The sequence below is a fragment of the Typopeltis vanoorti genome, chromosome 25 (genome assembly GCF_054136105.1).
Source record: "Typopeltis vanoorti isolate ZY-2024b chromosome 25, IOZ_Tvanoo_1.0, whole genome shotgun sequence".
Lineage (NCBI taxonomy): Eukaryota > Metazoa > Arthropoda > Arachnida > Uropygi > Thelyphonidae > Typopeltis > Typopeltis vanoorti.
The window spans coordinates 15,150,374-15,171,593 of record NC_143573.1 but is presented as its reverse complement, the minus strand read 5'-3'; the positions used below and the strand labels follow the sequence as shown (position 1 = coordinate 15,171,593).

Sequence of the window (21,220 nt, the reverse complement as noted above, 5' to 3'; positions counted from 1 at the left end):
TCAAGACGTGAACAGGAAAGAGCAGCGTACAACTGCTCAGAGCAACGAAAGAATGTAGTTTGTTCACCAAGATGGTCGCTCACCTTCGATAGAAGATGCCACCATAAGAAGGATCAGATAAAAGACACTCTCACAAGAAAAAAAAATAGATATTAAAATAAGATCAAATTTTTTAACATCATTATGACTCTATGCAGGTCCTGAATCATAATAATAATAATTGTTATTATTTTACTCTAATTAATTAATTAAGGTAATTTTTTGCGTTGAAAATATCTCATGATATTTTCTTCGCTTTGGGGAGTTGAAGTGCTAGCGCCATTTTTGATTGGTGGTTAATGTAATTTCGTCTGCTATACTCGTTAACTACGTGTGCGTAGTTTGTTATATTTTATTTTACTAAATTTGACGATTCTTAGTAATGTTAATTAAAATAGGGGCCACCATAGGAGGGAAGTGTTGTAAACTATTGACTACGTTACAGCTATTACAATATAACAATGGCTTATGTAGATGTTTAAAAAGTCATGTATCGCGTAGGAGTAGTTTCACTTTTGTTTTCAAATCGTTACGTTTTAGCGATTACAGATATTCCATCTACTCATTATGTTATATGAGCACAAATAATGAAGAGACTTTTGAACTTACAAGGGAAGAAGACGACAAAAAAATTGATGAATTTGTGGATAATGAAAGATATAGAATATTCGGTGCTGGACATAGCGTGTTAATTATTCAACCGCGAGTGAAATGGGGGCCTAAGAAACCAGTGAATACAACCCCTGAGCTACAATTAGCAGAAGCTGTTGCTTTAATAGAGACACTTCCACAATGGAATGTTATTGAAAAGGTTCATAACATATAATTTTTATTTCTTTATTTATTAATATAAAATAAGCAGTAAGAACATTGAGTTCTTAGTAACATTATACTTAGTATAATCATCTTTCATAGTGATAATTATCAACCAATTAATTCTTTAGGGTCTTTCACACTTTGGATTAAGGCAGCGTGTAACATTAATTGTGGATTATTGTTATTTAGTGGAATAGTGCAAGACACTGTAGATCTAAGTATGAAGTAAAATTAAGTTGCTTAAATATAAATAAAGAGCCAACAGGCATCATTTCGGCGATGTAAACATAATTAAATTAAGGGGATATTAGATCCCACATCGTTTAAAAACCGAATAAGAAACTCAAAGATTGGAGTAAAATTAAGGATTCCTAACTCTCGCAGTATACTGGATCCAGTGTGAAGAGCCCTTTGATTCATATCAAGTAAAAAGTGATTCTTGATCACCGTGACTTCTCTGGATGGGTTCTCTTAATATAAGTTTAGAAAAACCATATACATATAAGGTATGCAAAAGTGAAACACACACACAAAACATGAACAGTGTATTTAGATGTAAGTGCATACTTAAGTCAAAGAAGATGCGGATCTCATTGGTTCACATCATCAAAGGGTAGTGCCTAAGAAAGTATAGATCCAGAAATTTTTTTCAGTGATAGATATATAATTAAAAACATTTGACATTTATACAAATAGCAACAATTAAAACAAAAAAAATCCCACCCAATAGACAAAATTTTTACATATACTGTGAGCATTTCCAGAAAATGGAAATGCTTACAGTATATTGGTATGTTTGAATGAATTTAGTTATCATAGAAGTAATAGTGAGACATGAAACAATTCTTGTTTTTGCAATTTGAGCTGCTTTTGGCTGACTTGTGTGCATTCCAAAATCAATTATGCATCCTTAATATTAGTATTATTATTTATACAGGTACCCATTGGAGTCAAAAGACACATTCGTTAACATAATACCAATCATACATCTCCTTAAACTTATTCAACAAATAAAGAACTTGGTAAAGAACCTAGTCTGCACACCTGTACTAACCACACTCTTATTTCCTTTCACACAAATTTCTTTTCTGTTAATCTTATAGAATCTCTTTAGTAACTTAAAAGTTTCTAATATCCCTTCTCCTCCACCTGTCAGTTAAACTCTGCAGTCCACACACCTTCAGTCTATCTTCATAAGGTACATTCCACAGACCTGTCATGAGCTTGGTCACTTGACTCTGAATCCTCTCCACCACCTATTGGTGGAGCAGTTCACTACTATGCTGTGCACAGTAGTGAACATATGGCTAAATCATAGCCTTATAAACATGAATAATAACTTTATCTTTGCTAGTCAATGTGTTCTTCAACATCCATATAATCCTCTGAGCTATTTTGCCATCTCTTGTAGTATGTCCTCTGAATTTCTAATCTGTATCCACCGTCACACCAGATCCATAGCCTTATCAATTTTCCTCATCATCAATTTTGTAATCTAGTACCATTAATACGTTATGAAGTGTGTAATCTTTTCATTCTGAAGTGCGTTACATTTTGCAACATTAAATTGACAACCATTGTCCTCTGCCAGTTTATTTAAATCATCCTGCAAGATGTCTGTATCACCTTTATGAACTGTTACCCTCCCTAGTTTTGCATCATCGGCAAATAACTGAATATCCCTCCCTCTCAAATTTCCCCCTCTATTATAAAATAGTAGTGGTCATAGTAGAGAGCCCTGGGGCATTTCACTAGTTATCCTCCTTTGCCTTTATTCTGCTTCATCCATGCCACCAGCTTCATATCCATTCACATTTGTTCCAACTTATAACAGTTTTCAATGTGATATTCTGTCAAATGCCTTTGCAAATTCCAGCAATATTATAGTGTAGGCATTTCCTTTATCCCCTTCCAATGTCACTTTATTATAAAACGTGAATAAATTACCGAGGCAGGACCTCCCTTTTACAAAAACATGCTGTCCTCTGGAAAATATCATATCTCTATCCACCTATTCCTGAATTTTACTTTTAACCAATTTTTCCCAATACTTAAATACCACTCCAGATATACTGACTGGTCTGTAATTTTCTACTTTTGCATTTATGCAATGGAACTATCTTATCCTCTTTCCACTCACTTGGAACTTTGCCAGAGAAGAGACTCGGATTAAACAACTTTATCAGAGGTACTGCCAATTCACTTGCACATTCTCATAGCTCATGAGCTGCCATTCCATCCAGGACCACTGAGTGGAATGGCAGATTTATTCATATTGATATTTTTTCAGTATACTGAATACCTCTCACTTCATCTACTTCAATTCTCACATCAGTCTCTGTTATATCAATAACTACAAAGTCACTGTCTGAATGATATACCCTTGCAAATTGATTACTTAGTAACTGAACTATTTCTTTTGCTTCTGTCACTTTTCCTGTCATCAGCAGTGAGTAAAGTTATCTTTCCATAATTATTCTTTCTTTTACTTGCTATGTAGTGAAACAACCTTTTTGGATTTATTTCGGTATGCTTAGTTATTCTTCTCCCAAAATTTGATTTAGTTTTCCTTACCTTACTTGTTACCCTTCTTGCACATGCTTTTTATTGTTATATTCCTTCCATAATGCTTTCTTCTTTTGCAGCTCCTGTTTTATATTGCTCTTCATCCAATGAGAACATACACAATTTACAGAATACTAGTGGTGGTGGGCAGTGGATGGCATTGGTGCAGGTAGTGATGGTAGTGGTGGTTTGCTGTAGTTTTGGTGGATTATCACATGACACCTCCAAGGAGTTCAAAGACAGAGACCAAACCATGGGTTGTCGTCATCATCATCATCGATTTCCTGATATATACCCCCAAGGAGGGTGTTGAGGTTATTATGACAGCACTACCTGATTAAGTTTATGTTATTATTAATTTCCCATCCACAATTTTCCTCCAAATTAGACTATTACTTGTAAGCACTCCTATATTGTCATATCTAAGATTTCATTTTTCTAACGCAGTTCTAACTGAATCAATCCACCTAGACTTTGGTCTTCTTCTTGGTCTCTTTCCTGCCATCTTGGCAACAAACACAGGTTTTGCTAACCTTTCCTCACCCATTCTATTTTCATTTAGGGGTTATTCCAATTTTGTCTAGTTTATTCTATTTTCATTCAATGGATATTCCAACTTTGTCTAGCCTTTTCACTTTTTTTCATCATGACAAATATAAATATATATTTAATCTCATTTTGCTTTGTTATTTTTACAGTGAATTTTAACAGATAACCTAAAAAATATGTTTAAATGACATTAGATAAATCCGATGCTTATGTGACAAATGCACACCGGCAGACCTCACTGCAACAAATGACCTCCAATATCCAAGTAAAATCATATCATCTGGAGTAAGCTGAGTTGTCTATTAATTAAAATACTTGAATGACAACAGTTCACACATTCACCTTAAAATTGATCGTGTCTCTTCAATACCACAAAAATCTTCAATTCCAATATTAGTGTTCATAATAAAAAGAAAATATTTGACAAAGTATTTTGAAAATGAAACTACCCCCTATTTCCATAGCATTTAATCCCAACATCCTGAAAAAGGATGTTCCTTCTTCGTAGCACAATTGGAAGAATGACGTTCTTCGATTGGAAAAGGCCTAGGTTCGATTCTCATCATGACGAGAAATATCTTTATATGTTTTTTTTTTCCATTTGAAGATGAATTAGTCGATCTGATATGGTGGTGGTGGGTAGTAGAAGGCATTGTGAAGATGATGGTAGTGGCAGTTTGCTGTATTTGGTGGATTAAGTGGTGGAGACGGAGAGTTGTAGAGTAGGTGCCTTCCCTCGATGAGTCTTTGGACTCCTTGGAAACATCACATAATAATAATAATAATTTAAGTGACCATACCACCTTAGATTAACTCTGCTGACACATTCTTGAATGCTAATAATGTCAAGTTCCTTTCTAACATCTTTATTTTTAATATGATTTTGCCATTGATGCCATCAGTTTACTTCCCTAATTTTTCTCAGAACCCTCATATCTGTGGTCTCTAGTCTTTGATCAAGTGCTTTATTTCTAACCCAACTTTCAGATCCATAACTTAAAACTTGTTTGAACACAGTCTTTTATACTACTAGTTTGGTGTTTTGGCAAATTTCTCTCTTATTCCATATAAATTTATTCATCTGGGTACCTACCATACCAGCTTTGCTTATTCTGTTGTCTCTTTCCAGATTTAACTTGCTATCTTCACTAAAAACTGTGCTAAAATAGCTGAAATATTTTACTTGTTCTATAGGATCACCATTCAGAATGCAGCTGAAGTTTTCTATGTTCCTGCCTATTTTTATAGTTTTGGTCTTTTTATTGCTGATTTTCATGCCAAATTTGTTACAGCTGTTATTCGATTTAGTTAGAGAATTCTCAAGACTTGCACTAGATTTTTTTTAGGAGTACAACATCATTTGCATCAGAGGGCTAAGTTTGACATTTCCAATTCTAATATCAGGCTTGATGCCTGATATAAAACATATGATAGTATATATTGTGAAACACTTATATCTCTTTTCACCTGTATTGACAATGGCTTGTAAGCCCAGCCTAAACTTCTACAAATATTAAATATTTTTTTCTTAATGTGTGTCATTCCATTACTTATAATTTTATCAGATCTTATATTTCATTCTTATGGCACTTCTAACTACATCACTACACCTACATCTTGGTCTTCCTCTCCATCTTTTTCCTGCCTTCTTGCAATGAAACACCTATTTTGCTAACCTTTTCTCTCTTATTCTCTTAAGTGACCATACCACTTTAGATTGGCTTCCCTAATTTTTCTCATTTTACTTGCTCTGTAGGTTCTTCAATTGAGAATGCAGGTATTGCTTTCTGTATTTGTGCCTATTTTCAAAGTTTTTGTCTTTATATTGCTGGTTTTCATCTCTAATTGTTACAGAAGTTATTCAGTCTAGTCAAAGAATTCTGAAGACTGGATTTATTTAGGAATATATTTTTATTTACATAAAGTGACAGTGCTAAGTTGAATATCTTCAATTATGATATCAGGATTGTACTACTTTCCTTCATAATGTGATCTATATAATGATGAATAAGAGTGGAGATGTATAATGTATGCATCTACACTCTTATTCATATTAAGACAAGGATACATCTAACCATCTTTCTGTATTTCCTTCGATTATAACAACTGACTTACAACTTCAGTATGCTCTATATATTGGGCCATTTGCTGCATATAACTGTAACATTTTGACCAGTTCTTCTCTTGGCTCCAAAACTGTAGTTTACAATTTTCAGGTTTTAGAAAAGAAACACATACTGATCGTTATATCCATGCTATTTCTCATCCTAGTCAAAAAGTTGGTACCATTAACACCTTATTATATTGTGCTTATACGTTCCACTGGAGACCTACTACAAGAATTGAATTATATCAAATCTGCGTTTATGAAAAAAGATGGCTTTAATTAGTCCTTTGTCAAGGAAGCCTTTAACAGCTTTAGGCCACCAGTTTCTAGATCCCCTGAATATATCACTCAGATTCCACTTCCATATATGCTAGCAAAGGTTGGTCGATTGGTAGAGCCTCTGCTAACAATTGCTCACGCAAAAAGATAAGCAAGTTTGAGCGTGGTTAGTAGTTGGAAGCGATTCGATCATTTGATGCTGTTGGCACATTCTCCCTTGATGAGTCTTTGGACTCCCTGGAGGTGTCACATAATAATAATAATATATCAAATGAATTTCTGAACGTGTTTCTAAAGTTCTGAGACCTCTTAATAGTGCAGTATCTCTTCTTCCTGTCAGGAAAACTTTTACCATCCTTTACTTATCTGAAGACAAGCTTTCTTCATTCATCCTTCCAGGTGGCTATCAGATCTCTTGCTCCTGTGGTATCTTACTTTGTACAGTCACAGGCAGATCTGTAGCCATCTGGCACAAGTAGCATAAATCATATGCTCTATCACAAACCTGAGCAGTCTGGCATAGGTAGAACATGACATCTTGACTAAGTATAGAGTTCTATAGAAGAAAACAAAATTTTTACACAAAAGTTGATTCCTTATATAGCAGTTATACAAGGAAAGTTGTGAAAACCCTTTTTATCACTTATCAAACTTAAATATATCTGACGGCCTTCGGTTATCCGCTTATGGAAGATATCATTTCATTTAATTAATTGCTTTAATGGAACACGTGCACTAGACATATTAAGGTAAGTTTCGTGGCTTACACATGTAACAAAAATTATATAAAATTTATTCAAAAACTCCAATATATTTCATCCAATATTATGGGGATATTGTCAGGGAGATAGACCATTAACTACATTCAAAAGATGAATATCAAAATAATGAGTCATAAATCGTGCGTATATTAGCATGTCTCAGTTGCATCTGAAATATACGATATTACACTATTAGAGTTCAAAGGAACAATTGAAGTAAGTTACATAATTAAAAAATAAAATAAAAATAATTATTAATTAAAAACAACAACAACAACAACTTGCGATTATTAATAGTGATCATTTCTCAAATCTTGGATATTGGCATACAATCTGATCGGGTTCCTATACTATTGACACTGGGCACAGAGTTCTTAGGAGTTAAAACTTTTTCACTCTAGCAAGTTCAAATTTGTTTGTCTTTTCCTTGAAATTGTGGAAGCCCTGTGTGGAATTCTACTCATAATCTTCTGCTTCCTTCATTGTGCATACACAATTCTCCGATGACTAGCAGACAGCCAGTTCCCAATCCAATTTACTAACCTGATATCTAAACTCGTGTGCTGTAACTTAAATATCAATTTATCATTTGGTGCCCTGCCATATGTCTTTGTAAAATCCAATAAAATGACAGCATATCCCGTTCCTTCATATTCTGATCTTATTATTATAAAAGGAAATCAGAGTAAAACAAGTGTGTCCCTTAAAAAATTCATCCTGACCCTCATAGATGACATTATTCTCATTTGCCCAATGTTGCATACACTAATTTCTCCACCATCTTAACAACTACAGAAGAAATAAAAATTGGTCTACATTTTGACCCTTCTTTTCTACACCACCACCTTTATGCAGTGGCATTGTCTTGTCCTCCTTCCATTCTTTGAGTTGTTTTCTAACAGTCGGACTCTCATTGAAAAGCCAAGTCAATGAAGCTATCAGTTTCTTAGCACGTTCTCTTAAAACGTGGTGATATCCCATCCAGTCCATTACGTTATTGACATCCAGAGTACTTAGTATTTGAAATACATTGTCCTCTTGTACTTTCCCCATCCCTCTAGTAACAAAACGTACATTAAATAATCCCTAATAAAGCAATGATTCAGCAACTCCACCATTTCATTTGCAATCACTTCACTCCCATTTTTGTTTAACAATGTAATTCTTCCACAATAATTTCTCCTTCTACTAGCCACATAACAAAAGAATTCATTTTGAAAAATTATGGAGACAACTACCATGTTAGAGTAAAAACTTTACTTTAATATAGTGACCAAAATCAACACTCGACGTTTCAACCTTCATATCAAGGTCATCATTTGGAGCATATACAGTATATACAGAGAAACAAGCTGCACTACAATCTACATGGTTTGCTCAAGTTACTGATCAACCGTTACTACAATTATTGGCCTGACCTTGGTGAAAAAAAAAAAAAACTTCATCAAAGCTAGAGTCCTATTATTATTATTATTATTATTATTGTCTATTAGGTTACAAAACTAAATTGGACTTGTGAGCAACATGTTTATATATATATATATATATCATCATCATCATCATCAAATTCCTACCATGTACCCTCAAGGGGTGTACAGGATATGATAGTACTACATGAAAAAAATTACACCATTACTAACTTCCTATCTACAATTTTCCTCCAAATCAGTCTGTTACTTGTCACGACTCCAACATTATCAGATCTTAAATTTCTATTGTCTAAGGCACTTTGTTCCGTATCAATCCACCTATATCTTGGTCTTCCTCTGAGTCGTTTTGCTGCCAACCTGGCAGAGAACACCTGTATTGCTAATCTTTCTTTGCCCATTCTGTTTAAGTGACCATACCACCTGAGATTAGCTCTGCTAACACATTCCTGGATGCTGACAATGTCAAGTTCTTTCCTTTATCATTTTTAATATTCATTTTTCCAATATCATTTTTAATATGATATTGCCATTGATGCCATCTCTTCATGCCTATAATCTTTCTCGGGACTCTCATATCTGCGATCTCTAGTCTTTGGTCAAGTGTTTTACTTCTGACCCAGCTCTCAGATCCATAAGTTCAAACTGGTTTGAACACTGTCTTGTATACAACTAATTTAGTGTTCAGACTAATTTCTCTCTTATTCCACATGAATTTATTCAATTGACTTCCCACTATACCAGCTTTGCTGATTCTGTTGTCTATTTCTATATTTAATTTACCATCTTCAGTAAAAATCGTGCCTAAATAGCTGAAATGTTTTACTTGTTCCACAGGTTCTCCATTCACAACACAGTTGACATTTTCAATGATTCTGCCTATTTTCATTGTCTTTGTCTTTTTATTGCTGACCTTCATACCATATCTATTACAACAGCTATTCAATTTAGTCAAAGAATCTTGCAGACTTGTAGCTTATAACATCATCCGCATAAAGCAAAGAGCTGACATTAACATCTCCAATTTTGATATCATGTTTAATACCACTTTCCTTCATAATGCGATCCATATAGATAATGAATAACAGACAGGATAATGTACATCCTTGTCTCACACCAGATTTAATATTAAATCATCTTCCTGTACTTCCTTCAATTCTAACTGCTGACTTACAACTCAAATAAAGACTAAGTATTGCTTGATATAATGCCCCATTGACACCATATAACTGCAGCGTATTGAATAGCTTCTCTCTTGGCACCTTGTCATATGCCTTTTCCAAATCGACAAAACTTAAATACAGATCTTTGTTATATTCCCATGGTTTCTCGACTATTTGTCGTAAAGTGAAGATCTGATCCTAACAGCTCTATTTGGCCTGAATCCAGCTTATTCTTCACCAAGCTTTTCTTCCACAATTCTTCTCAACTGTTTCTCAAGTATACTTGTATAGATCTTGCCAGGCCTCTGTTGTTAAACCCTGGTTCATTGATTTAAAAAAAAAAAAAAAAAAAAAAAAAAAAAAAAAAAAAGACACCCTAATTGGTCGGTGAAATCGAATTCAGTAAGGGGCGGAGAAAAGAAATTAAAGAAGGTGCCGGTAGGGATCAAGGTATAAAAGGGTTAGAAACCCCACCCATGGGACTTTTTTCCCGGATAGTTTCTTCACAAGCTCCTTCGTATAGGTTTTCATGCTGTTTTCCTGAGTGGCGGGATTGGAGTTATATCTCTGTCCAACACAATAAAGGAACAAGTAGGTGAGAGGGATTTCAATTCTGTATTTCCTATGGTAAGAAATGAGAAATACCATTTAGCTAAAGGAAAGAAGGTATTATCTATGTGTTTCATCATCCAGTGACAACTACAAAAAAAGGAAATCTGTAAAGAAGTCGGTGTCCATGTGGTGAGTTTCACAGCAATGGTATAGATAATTCTAAAGTGTGTTCTTAATTCAAGTACGAAAAGTAAAGATCACATAAGCACAGTTTAATGCCAAAAGAACTTAGGAGAGATCATACCGGGATAGTTCAATCGGAAAAAGGTACAGGCCAATATAGAAAATTCAAGAGAAAAAGGTACTGTAAAAATCTCGTGTTAACTGAAAATCGTCTGTAATTGTAATCTTTATTCTATTACTGAACTGTTGAAGAGACTATGGAAAATTTTACTAGGACTTTAGTACATGACTGATTATACTGAGAGTATGCCTGTTTATTATTAATTATATAGGTATTCATATGTCCTGAGATTTATGCATATGTATTGTAACTTATAGGAAAGTTTTAAATGTCAAAGTTATGTGTTATCACAGAAGGAAAGGAGAGTTTAATCTACATAGTTTTAGATAGTTAAATAGAGTGAGTTGATCACATATGTCCATGTGCTACAGCATATAGCGCATATTCAGACTAATATAGGGTTAATTAAGGTGTTAATTAGATCTGGGATTATACATATGATTGTATGTGTTGAATTTGTTATGGCAGCATGATCGCAATACCCATATAGGATCATAGCCAAATACTTGTGATAAGCTAAGGTTATTTTGTAAATGTTTTCTTAGTATTGAATTGAATTATATTAGAAATTGAATTGTACCATACTAATGAGTTTAATAAACCTTTGTTCATTGATAAAACAGTTGTCTGAAATTGCTGCCCAATGCACACTTGAAAACGTACGAACCTAATCACGCGGGAGGGGAGAATATTTAAATGAGTAATGAGATAAAGTGTCACGACTGCAATATTGTTTCACATTCAAACATATTTTGGTAATTGCTCCTTGTTTTTGTATTTTATATCTCAAACTAAATGTCCCAAAAGGCGCAGTATAATATAAATATTAGGGACACTAAGGGGAGAAATAGCTTAAATATTTGTATTTTGGGGTGATATCTTGTACATAGATAAAAGTTGAATATAGATAAGCAGAATTTCACTAGATAGAATAATAATCATAAAATGGAACACAACACTGTAATTCTTACATTCAGTTTTATTTCCCTTTTTATATATGGGTACTATGAGAGCTCTACTCCAATCATCGGGAATTCGTCCCTCTGTCCAGGCTTTCTGAACTATGCAGTGCAGCCACTGTAAGACTCTTATACCACCATACTTCAGCATTTCTGGTCGAATATCATCTACTCCTGCTGCCTTTCCACATTTCAAGCCTTTGATGGCTTTTTCTACTTCAAGTATATATATATATATATATATATTATAAAAAAAATTAACAAAAAAAACAAGCAATGTGATTATACATATAAATTTTAACCAATTGGTATGGAATAGTTTCCTAAAGTATGCTAGATACTAAGTAAGCTGAATATGTGCCATCCAAATTCTTGGAATTTTTATGCCACCATTATTTTTGAGATTAGGGTAGTTAATCAGAATTTCACAGGCTTCTTTAAATTGTCTTTCATACCAGGTTTTTAATGATGTAAAGAGCAGGTTCCTTTCCAATCAGTTTGGTGTATGGTGTTGAGCGTGATCTGAGCGGCCTGCTTTATCAAAATTGCTATATTTAATGCCTTTTGTGTTCTTTTTTACATATAGGGATTGTACGTTCAGTTTTCCTGGATACACTGGTCACACGTCTTCCCTCAGGCAGTCTATCCTTCATGGTTTACTGCAAACCGACATATACTGACCAATATACATGCTAACTCATATCACCACCCATCGCAAAAATTTGGAGTCATTAACACCCTATAACAATTTGCTCTAATCAACAAGCTCTTAAACAAGAATTGAAAATAATTATCAACACATTTATAAATAATGGATATAACAAAAATACTATTAATAAAGTTCTTCATAAAACTTCATCAAAAAATAATATAGATTACAGTAAAACCATAGCCATCCCATACATTAAAGGGTTATCAGAAAAAATCAATAGAATCCTACACCATTATAATCTCAATGCCACTTTTAAACCACCTATAAATAAAAAAACATTCAACTCCTCTAAGGATCCTCTCCTCCCATTGGCACATCCTGGAGTTTATTGCATCTACTGCACCTGTAACTTACTTTATATTGGTTATACTGGACATACAATCTTTATACATAAAAGAAAGAACACAAAAAACACATTACATATAACAATTTTGGTGAAGCAGGCCTCTTCAGATCCCGCTCTCTCTCTCAGCACCCTACACCAAATTGATTTGAAAAGTACCTGCTCTTTACATCATACCAAAATCCGGCATGAAAGAAAATTTAAAGAGGCCTATGAAATTCTGATTAACTATCCTAATCTCAACGATAAATGTGGCATAAAAATTCCAAGAATTTGGATGGCACGTATTCAGCCTGCTTAGTATCTAGCATACTTCAGGACTTTAGGAAACTGTTCCATACCAATTGGGTGAAATTTATATGTATAATCTTTTTTTTTTTTTTTATAATATATATATATATATATAAATATGTTGCTCTCCAGCCCAATTTATTTTTGTAACCTAATAGATGATGATAGGGGTGCTTAAGGGTCAAAGCTGTATAACTGAGAGGAGACCTCCACATGGCCTTTAAAGGAATGCAGAGAACCGACAAGGGCTTCTGACCTAATGTCCAATCCTCACCTTCTCATGGTGCACCCTGTTGGGTATCTACTTGGATACTGAACAGACGAGGATGGGCTGGCAATTTGGGATTTAGCTGACCAAATTGTATTCTTATTGGTTAAACCAAAATATAGATTGATGGTACAACATGACAATTTCATGACAACATGACAATTTCATGCCGGCTGGGGCGTCGCCCGGTTAAACAAGGCACCCGTTGTTTTCGCCAGGGAACCAGGGCGAGCAGCGAAAAGTCAGCTACTGGAACAAATCTGAAAATAAACCCCAACTCAACATCACCAGAGTTAAAGATCGGTACTATCAACGTAAGAAGCCTGAATGGCAAAGAAATGGAGCTAGCTGAGGAATTAGATAAGTACCAGATCGACATAATAGGGGTGACTGAAACAAAAAAGACCAAACTGGTGAGATCTTTCTGAGCAATAAATACAAAATGTTATATTAATTCAGACAATGACAATCAAGGAAAAGAAGGAGTAGCCATAGTATTCAACACAAAATACGAGGCTAATCTTCTTGAATGCCAGTCAGTCTCAAGTAGAGTAATGTGGGCAAATATGAGAATGGGGAACTGGACAATGAGACTTATTTGTGCCTATGGTCCCACAGAAGGTTCTACTAAGGTAGAAGTGGAGGAATTTTTTCAGGCTTTAGAAAAAGCAACTGACACACAAAAAAATGAAAAGTTGGTCCTTGTTGGGGATCTAAATAGCAGAGTAGGAAATGATTGTGAGACATACAAAAATATTTTGGGAAAATTTGGAGAAAAGAGCAAAGCTAATAATAATGGCAAATATCTTTTGGATTTCTGCTCAGGACATGGACTGGTTATTACTAACACCATGTTCCAACATAAAAATGTGCACAAATTCACATGGAGAGAAGAGGCTAGGAATAAGAAAAGTCTCATTGACTATGTTATTGTTGATAGTGATGTTTTCTCCCTGGTGCAGGACACTAGAGTGTACAGAGGATTTGAAATTGGAAGTGATCACTATTTAGTCTTAAGCAGGATAAAATTGAATTTCATATTGAAAAGAATAACATGCAAGAAAGTTTTAAAGCGAATAAAAGTTGAGCAGCTCTTAGATGTGAACTGTAGACTAAAATACACAAAGATTATTGAAGAAAAAATGAAAGAGTTTGAGAACAGGAATCAAACCTTGGAGATTCAGTGGCAAACTCTGAAGAAAACATTGATTGTTTCTGCCAGAGAGGCATGTGGTGAGGTTGTCTGTAAGGATAAAAAAATCAGAACTCCCTGGTGTACACAGGAAGTTAAAGAGGCAGTGAAGGAAAAGAAGAAAGCATACCAAAAGTTCCTGTCAAATAAGTCAGCTTGTGCTCTTAGAGAATATAGAGACAAATGCAAGAATGCTAAACACTATGTAAAACTATCTAAACAAAAGTCATGGGAGGACTTTGGCAAGAATATAGAAAATAAATATCAAGAAGGTGGCAAAATATTCTGGAGGTCGTTGAAGAAGCTTAAGAATGGAGGAAAGAGTACTGTAAAAGGAATTAGAGATGATAAAGGTGACATGAAAACGGGAAAAAAAAAAATCCTTGAAGTATAGAGTAATTACTTTGAAAAACTGCTAAATGAAACAAGCAGTGATGACAGCACAGTGGTAAAAAATACTGACCAGGCATGCAGTCAGGAATACATATCCATACTTGAAGTAGAAAAAGCTATCAAAAGCTTGAAATGTGGAAAGGCAGCAGGAGTAGATGATATTCAACCAGAAATGCTGAAGTATGGTGGTATAAGAGTCTTACAGTGGCTGCACTGCATAGTTCAGAAAGCCTGGACAGAGGGACGAATTCCCGATGATTGGAGTAGAGCTCTCATAGTACCCATATATAAAAAGGGAAATAAAACTGAATGTGAGAATTACAGAGGTATTTCCCTACTGAGTGTTCCTGGCAAGATCTATGCAAGTATACTTGAGAAACGGTTGAGAAGAATTGTAGAAGAAAAGCTTGGTGAAGAACAAGCTGGATTCAGGCCAAATAAAGGTAGTCAGGATCAGATCTTCATTTTATGACAAATAGTGGAGAAATCATAGGAATATAACAAAGATCTATATTTAAGTTTTGTCGATCTGGAAAAGGCATATGACAAGGTGCCAAGCGAGAAGCTATTCAATACGCTGCAGTTATATGGTGTCAACGGGGCATTATATCAAGCAATACTTAGTCTTTATTTGAGTTGTAAGTCAGCAGTTAGAATTGAAGGAAGTACAGGAAGATGGTTTAATGTTAAATCTGGTGTGAGACAAGGATATACATTATCCCCTCTGTTATTCATTATCTGTATGGATCACATTATGAAGGAAAGTGGTATTAAACATGATATCAAAATTGGAGATGTTAATGTCAGCTCTTTGCTTTATGTGGATGATGTTATACTTCTAAATAAATCTGCTACAAGTCTGCAAGATTCTCTGACTAAATTGAATAGCTGTTGTAATAGATATGGTATAGTCAGCAATAAAAAGACAAAGACAATGAAAATAGGCAGAATCGTTGAAAATGTCAACTGTGTTGTGAATAGAGAACCTGTGGAACAAGTAAAACATTTCAGCTATTTAGGCACGATTTTTACTGAAGATGGTAAATTAAATATAGAAATAGACAACAGAATCAGCAAAGCTGGTATGGTGGGAAGTCAATTGAATAAATTCATATGGAATAAGAGAGAAATTAGTCGGAACACTAAATTAGCTGTATACAAGACAGTGTTCAAACCAGTTTTAACTTATGGATCTGAGAGCTGGGTCAGAAGTAAAACACTTGACCAAAGACTAGAGACCACAGATATGAGAGTCCTAAGAATGATTATAGGCATGAACAGATGGCATCAATGGCAATATCATATTAAAAATGATATTGGAAAAATGATTATTAAAAATGATAAAGGAAAGAACTTGACGTTGTCAGCATCCAGGAATGTGTTAGCAGAGCTAATCTCAGGTGGTATGGTCACTTAAACAGAATGGGCGAGGAAAGATTAGCAAAACAAGTGTTCTCTGCCAGTTTGGCAGCAAAACGAGGGAGACCAAGATATAGGTGGATTGATACGGTAGAAAGTGCCTTAGATGATAGAAATATAAGATCTGATAATGTTGGAGTCTTGACAAGTTACAGACTGGTTTGGAGGAAAATTGTAGATAGGAAATTAATAATGATGTAATTTTTTTCATGTAGTACTATCATATCCTGTACACCCCTTGAGGGTACATGGCAGGAATTTGATGCTGATGATGATGATAGATGATGATAATAATAATAATAGGACTCTTGCTTTGATGTAGTAAATGTTTTTTTTTTTCCCCACCAGAAGTCAGGCCAATATTTGTAGTAACGGTTGGTCAGTAACTTTAGCAAACCATGTAGATTGTAGTGCAGCTTGTTTCTCTGTATATATATTGTGTATACTCCAGATGATGACCTTGATATGAAGGTCGAAACGTCGATTGTTGATTTTGGTGACTATATTAAACTAAAGTTTTTACTCTAACACGATACCTTTCTCCATAACTTTTCAAAATGCATTCTGATCACCGTGTAAGCATGAAAGAAAGGAAAAACAAAAGAATTCTTTTGGATTTTCCTTGGATCTCAGAGCTAATCTCTTCTCATATTCAAGTTTTGCCTTCCTTATCATGCTAGTCACCTTACATGGCATGAATCATATTTTTCATGCAACTGCTCTTCACCCCCCTCTCCTTACACTTTTCCATAATCTCTTCTTCATTGAGGTTCCGGTTTGATATTATTAGTTATCCACTCTGCACCAAATTGTGTTCTCTTTCACTCAAGGTATACAACTTGACATTGCTGCTAATAAGCATTTCTTCACTAGTTGCCATGCACTGGAGATATCTCACTCTTTCAGTTTTTCTGTCCATGGAACTGCCCCATGCTGATTTTTAAGATTATTATTATAATCACCTTTGTTGTAATTCTACATAAATTTGTAGAATTTCTCCTTGATACTTTTACATGTTTATTCATCCTCCAAGTCAAGACTACATGGTCACTTTCTCTAACCATGGCAGGGATGGCATCGTACTTTACTGTGGAATATGAAGTTCCACAGTAAAGTAAGATATTGCTCAAGACATTTATCCATCATGATTCCAGCAATTCCATTCCCTCTTACTTGCTGTTTGCTCTTCCCAATTTATACTGTTGTAGTTAAAATCTCCCATAATGATCACTTGGTTTGCACTTGCCAAACTCAACTTCCTAAACAGTTCTTGTACTCAAAACTATTAGTGCACTCTGAACAGCCAACATCCACGGATCCAATTCACAACAGAAATAGAAAGTAACAACAGCCTACCCTTCGTAGACACCTAGTTCTAAGACAACCAAATGGCTCTTTGACCTTCACTGTCTACAGAAAGACCACACATACAAACAGGTAAATTCAATCCATTCAACAGTCATATCACTCCCCTCCCCCAACAATTTGGATCTATAAAAACCTTAGTCCACTGGGCAAAATTAATTTGCTCAGATGACATTGCACTCACCGCAGAACTCACACACACATAAAAAGCACCTTTTTGGCCAATGTCCCCCCCCCCCTCCCTTCGAAACATTGATTACAGAAAATCCATCACCATCCCCTATGTTCATGACATCTCAGAAAAGGTGGCCAAGATCTTAAAAAAAGCACAATCTTGTGACCACTTCAAATTCTCCACTCTGAACAGCCAATATACACGGATCCAATTCACAACAGAAATAGAAAGTAACAACAGCCTACATGTTCACAGTAAACTACACAAAAAGTTAGCAAACCTTATCTGCTACCCCAAATACCAGTTACAACCTATGGATTTACCCAGAGTGTACCAGATGCCCTGTATTTGCAACCTTCCATATTATAGACAAAGAGGTAGGACACCCAACATTGTATTCAGAGCACCAGGATCATCTCACTGATCACAGTAATCTTTGGACAGGCTGAGGCTATTAATGCCACTAATTCATCTCCTTTATTTCTGATACTCTTAGCATTTGTATAAAGAACCATCAATGCGCTTTTAGTATTTCCTATACCTGTTGTTATTCACTCCAGACTCCATTTGGCTCTTCATTTCACCATGCAATCCTTCATCTCCTCAGTGACTACTCCCACAAGAGGCCATCCCTGCTTCCATTCACCCTGACAACTCTAGATTCCCTGCACTGAGTCTCACCTGCCCAGAGAACAATACTCTTTCCAGATGCTCATGTCCTTTATCATTCATATGCATAATCCAAACCTCTCTTTTGGCATATTCTTGCTATCATGTCATTCATTATTGCTGCTCTTCTGTTCAACTCTTCATTATCATATCTGGGTAACATGCTTACTATCTTTCCTTTCACACTCTTCTGCTGTACATCCTTATGCATAAACCTCAGATCTCTTGCCATCTGATTTACACTACCTCTCATGCCATTCATACTCACTATCATCTCATCTACACTTTCACCTTGCTTAATTGCTATAGTGATACTCTGTTGTTACTCCAGTAGCACTCCTCTAGCATTATATTTTGCATTCCATGAACCATCAAATCTCCATACATGACACCTCTCACTGCTCCATTTCTTGCTTACATGCATCCTCCACATTCTCTCTCTCTCTCCCCTTGCATTTCCACTTACCTCCCTTTGAGGCACTTGTTTGTGGAAAGGACCTCCCAGTGATTGTACTGGACCTTTTTATTCTTTCTCTTTTTCTGTACTTTTTTTCCCATATTCTTTGCTCTGTTTCCCCTGAATCTTTTTTTTTTACTATCTTTTCATTTCTAGGCTTATTTCTCCTTTTACACTTTTGATCTAATTTTTCATATGATCCACTTCTTTTTCCAGCACCTCCCTCTAAACTACCTATTCTTTCTTGGTATTCATCCACTCAGTCATCACTCTCTAAATTCCATGTAATGCTCGTTTTCCTCACCCTCAATCAGGCTGCCCATCTCTCTGTTAGCTTTCACTCGTTAATGTTTCTGAAATGTTAGGAAGTTTAATGCAACCATGTTTATTTAGATTAGGTTGGAAATTTTTAAATCTGCTAGTTATTTAAAAAGAAAAAAGTCTTTCAAATACTGTGAAGCATGGTAGTTTTTTCCATTTGATTCTGTGCAAGGTATCCAAGATATTGCCAACTAGACCTGACTAATTATAGTTGTGGATGCCATTGTATTCTGCATGTTCTTCTAAGCAGATGCTGGCAGATTTCTCAGTTTGTTCATAATATGACAAATTGCGAGAACAAGGTACTTTGTATATGCCTGGAACAGGGAGAGGAGAGAGCTGATCATTAGAAGAGCAGATAAGGACAGCCAGCTTTGTATATGAGTGCTTTAGACTTCTAGGCTAACAATTTCCATTTTTTTCATTATGTATTTATGTTTATTATTGCATCCAGAATATGTTTCTGTGAACAGAAACAAAATATTGGAACTGTTAAACCTGTTGAATTATTTTTTGTGTGTTTTCTTTAAATTAAGCCTAGGTATGTGAACCTTAAATCTCTCTTCATGTATGGTTGTATAATATTTGCATTTAATAATAAATAATTTAGAGAAGTTCCTCTTAACGTCACAACTTGTGATTGGTAAAGTTAAAAATATTTTTAATATTGTTGCCAAATTTAGAAAAATATCTGTTTGCTTTCGTTTACAAATTAAATTTAACATAGTAGAACATGATGCTTTATTACTTTCTTTTTGACTTGTGATTGTAAGATATTCTTTAAATTGAATACATTTGACAATTAACTTTTCATCTAATTCATTACTTATGTACTATCCAGTCGTTTCTGACTCTTGGTGATCTTGTGAACAAAGGCTTCCCATCCTGCTCGGTCTTTTTTCCTTTCTTTAAGCAGTTGTAATTTCAAGTTTCTAAGTTCTTTTATGTTGTCCATCCAACTCTTTTATGGTCTTCCTCTTCTTCTCATGCCCTCAATCTTCCTCAACATAACTGTTTTTTCCAGTGATTCATCAGCTTGCATAATATATCCAAAGTACATCAACTTTTGTTTAGCTATCATTGCCTCCAGTGAACACATTCTGTCTTTATACTCTCTAAAACCTTCTTACTGGTGTTTCTTGCAGTCCATGAGATTCTTAATAGTCTCCTCCATACCCAAAAATGAATCAGTTTGCTTTCTTCTTAATAATCCAGCCTTCACAAATAGTAGTACTGGAAATACCATTGTTTTGACAATTCTAACTTTCGTGGCTTTACTCACACATCTATCTTTCATAATTTTTGTCAGGTTTAACATAGCTTTTTTCCCCCCATGACTATCTTTCTTTTAAGTTCATCTTCACAATGACCACCACTTCTATAATAAATTTAGTTTAATCCTTTATCCAAGTGTAAGCAAACAAAGTTTGCACCTGAAGTATCTTCAGGACTGAGGCAACTCGTGGTAAAGGTGGACCAAGCGCTCATCACTCCTTGTCTCAGTATCTCTCATAATGCAAAGCACATCTCCTTGCAGACATGTATAATGCTATGCATTAAGGGAAGGACCACTACCCAGAACGGTTTCGACCTTTATTGAGGTCTCATCAGTGGGAGCCAAACCCAGAAGTGGTGATACTAAGGCAGAAGCAATGGAGAAGTCATATTTACCTATACGAGTTGCCAAAAGGTGTACCACCTTATTATTAAATTACTCTGGATTTATAGAAAGATGTTGGAAGTTTTTTCCCACTTGGTTAGACTATAATAAATTTAGTTTAATCCTTTATCCAAGTGTAAGCAAACAAAGTTTGCGCCTGAAGTATCTTCAGGTGCAACCTTTGTACCATCATTTCTGATTCTGGACTTTAGTAAATCATAACTTTCAACAATTTCTATTTTATCTCCCTCTATTATAAATTCATTTAAATTTCCAGAACCATCACTTTTGTTTTGCTGATGTTTAATTAAGTCCAAATTTGTTGCTTTCTGTCTTAACCAATAGAATCAACCACTTCAGATCTTCCTTAGTTTCTACTATGAGGGTTGTATCATCTGCATATCTTCAATATTTAATTTTCTGCCACCAATCTT

At 35.0% G+C, this 21,220-nt stretch overlaps 1 protein-coding gene across 1 annotated transcript in view; it reads left to right on the top strand.

Moving 5' to 3' along the window:
• Positions 1 to 413: 413 nt before the first annotated feature.
• The window catches only part of LOC150092567 (GTP-binding protein 6), a 203,553-nt gene continuing 182,746 nt past the window's right edge, over positions 414 to 21,220 (top strand). Inside the window, exon 1 of the mRNA XM_090414235.1 lies at positions 414 to 850. Within this exon, the coding sequence (XP_090270361.1) occupies positions 422 to 850 (429 nt within the window). The 5' untranslated portion in view covers positions 414 to 421. The remainder of the gene's footprint in view (positions 851 to 21,220) is intronic.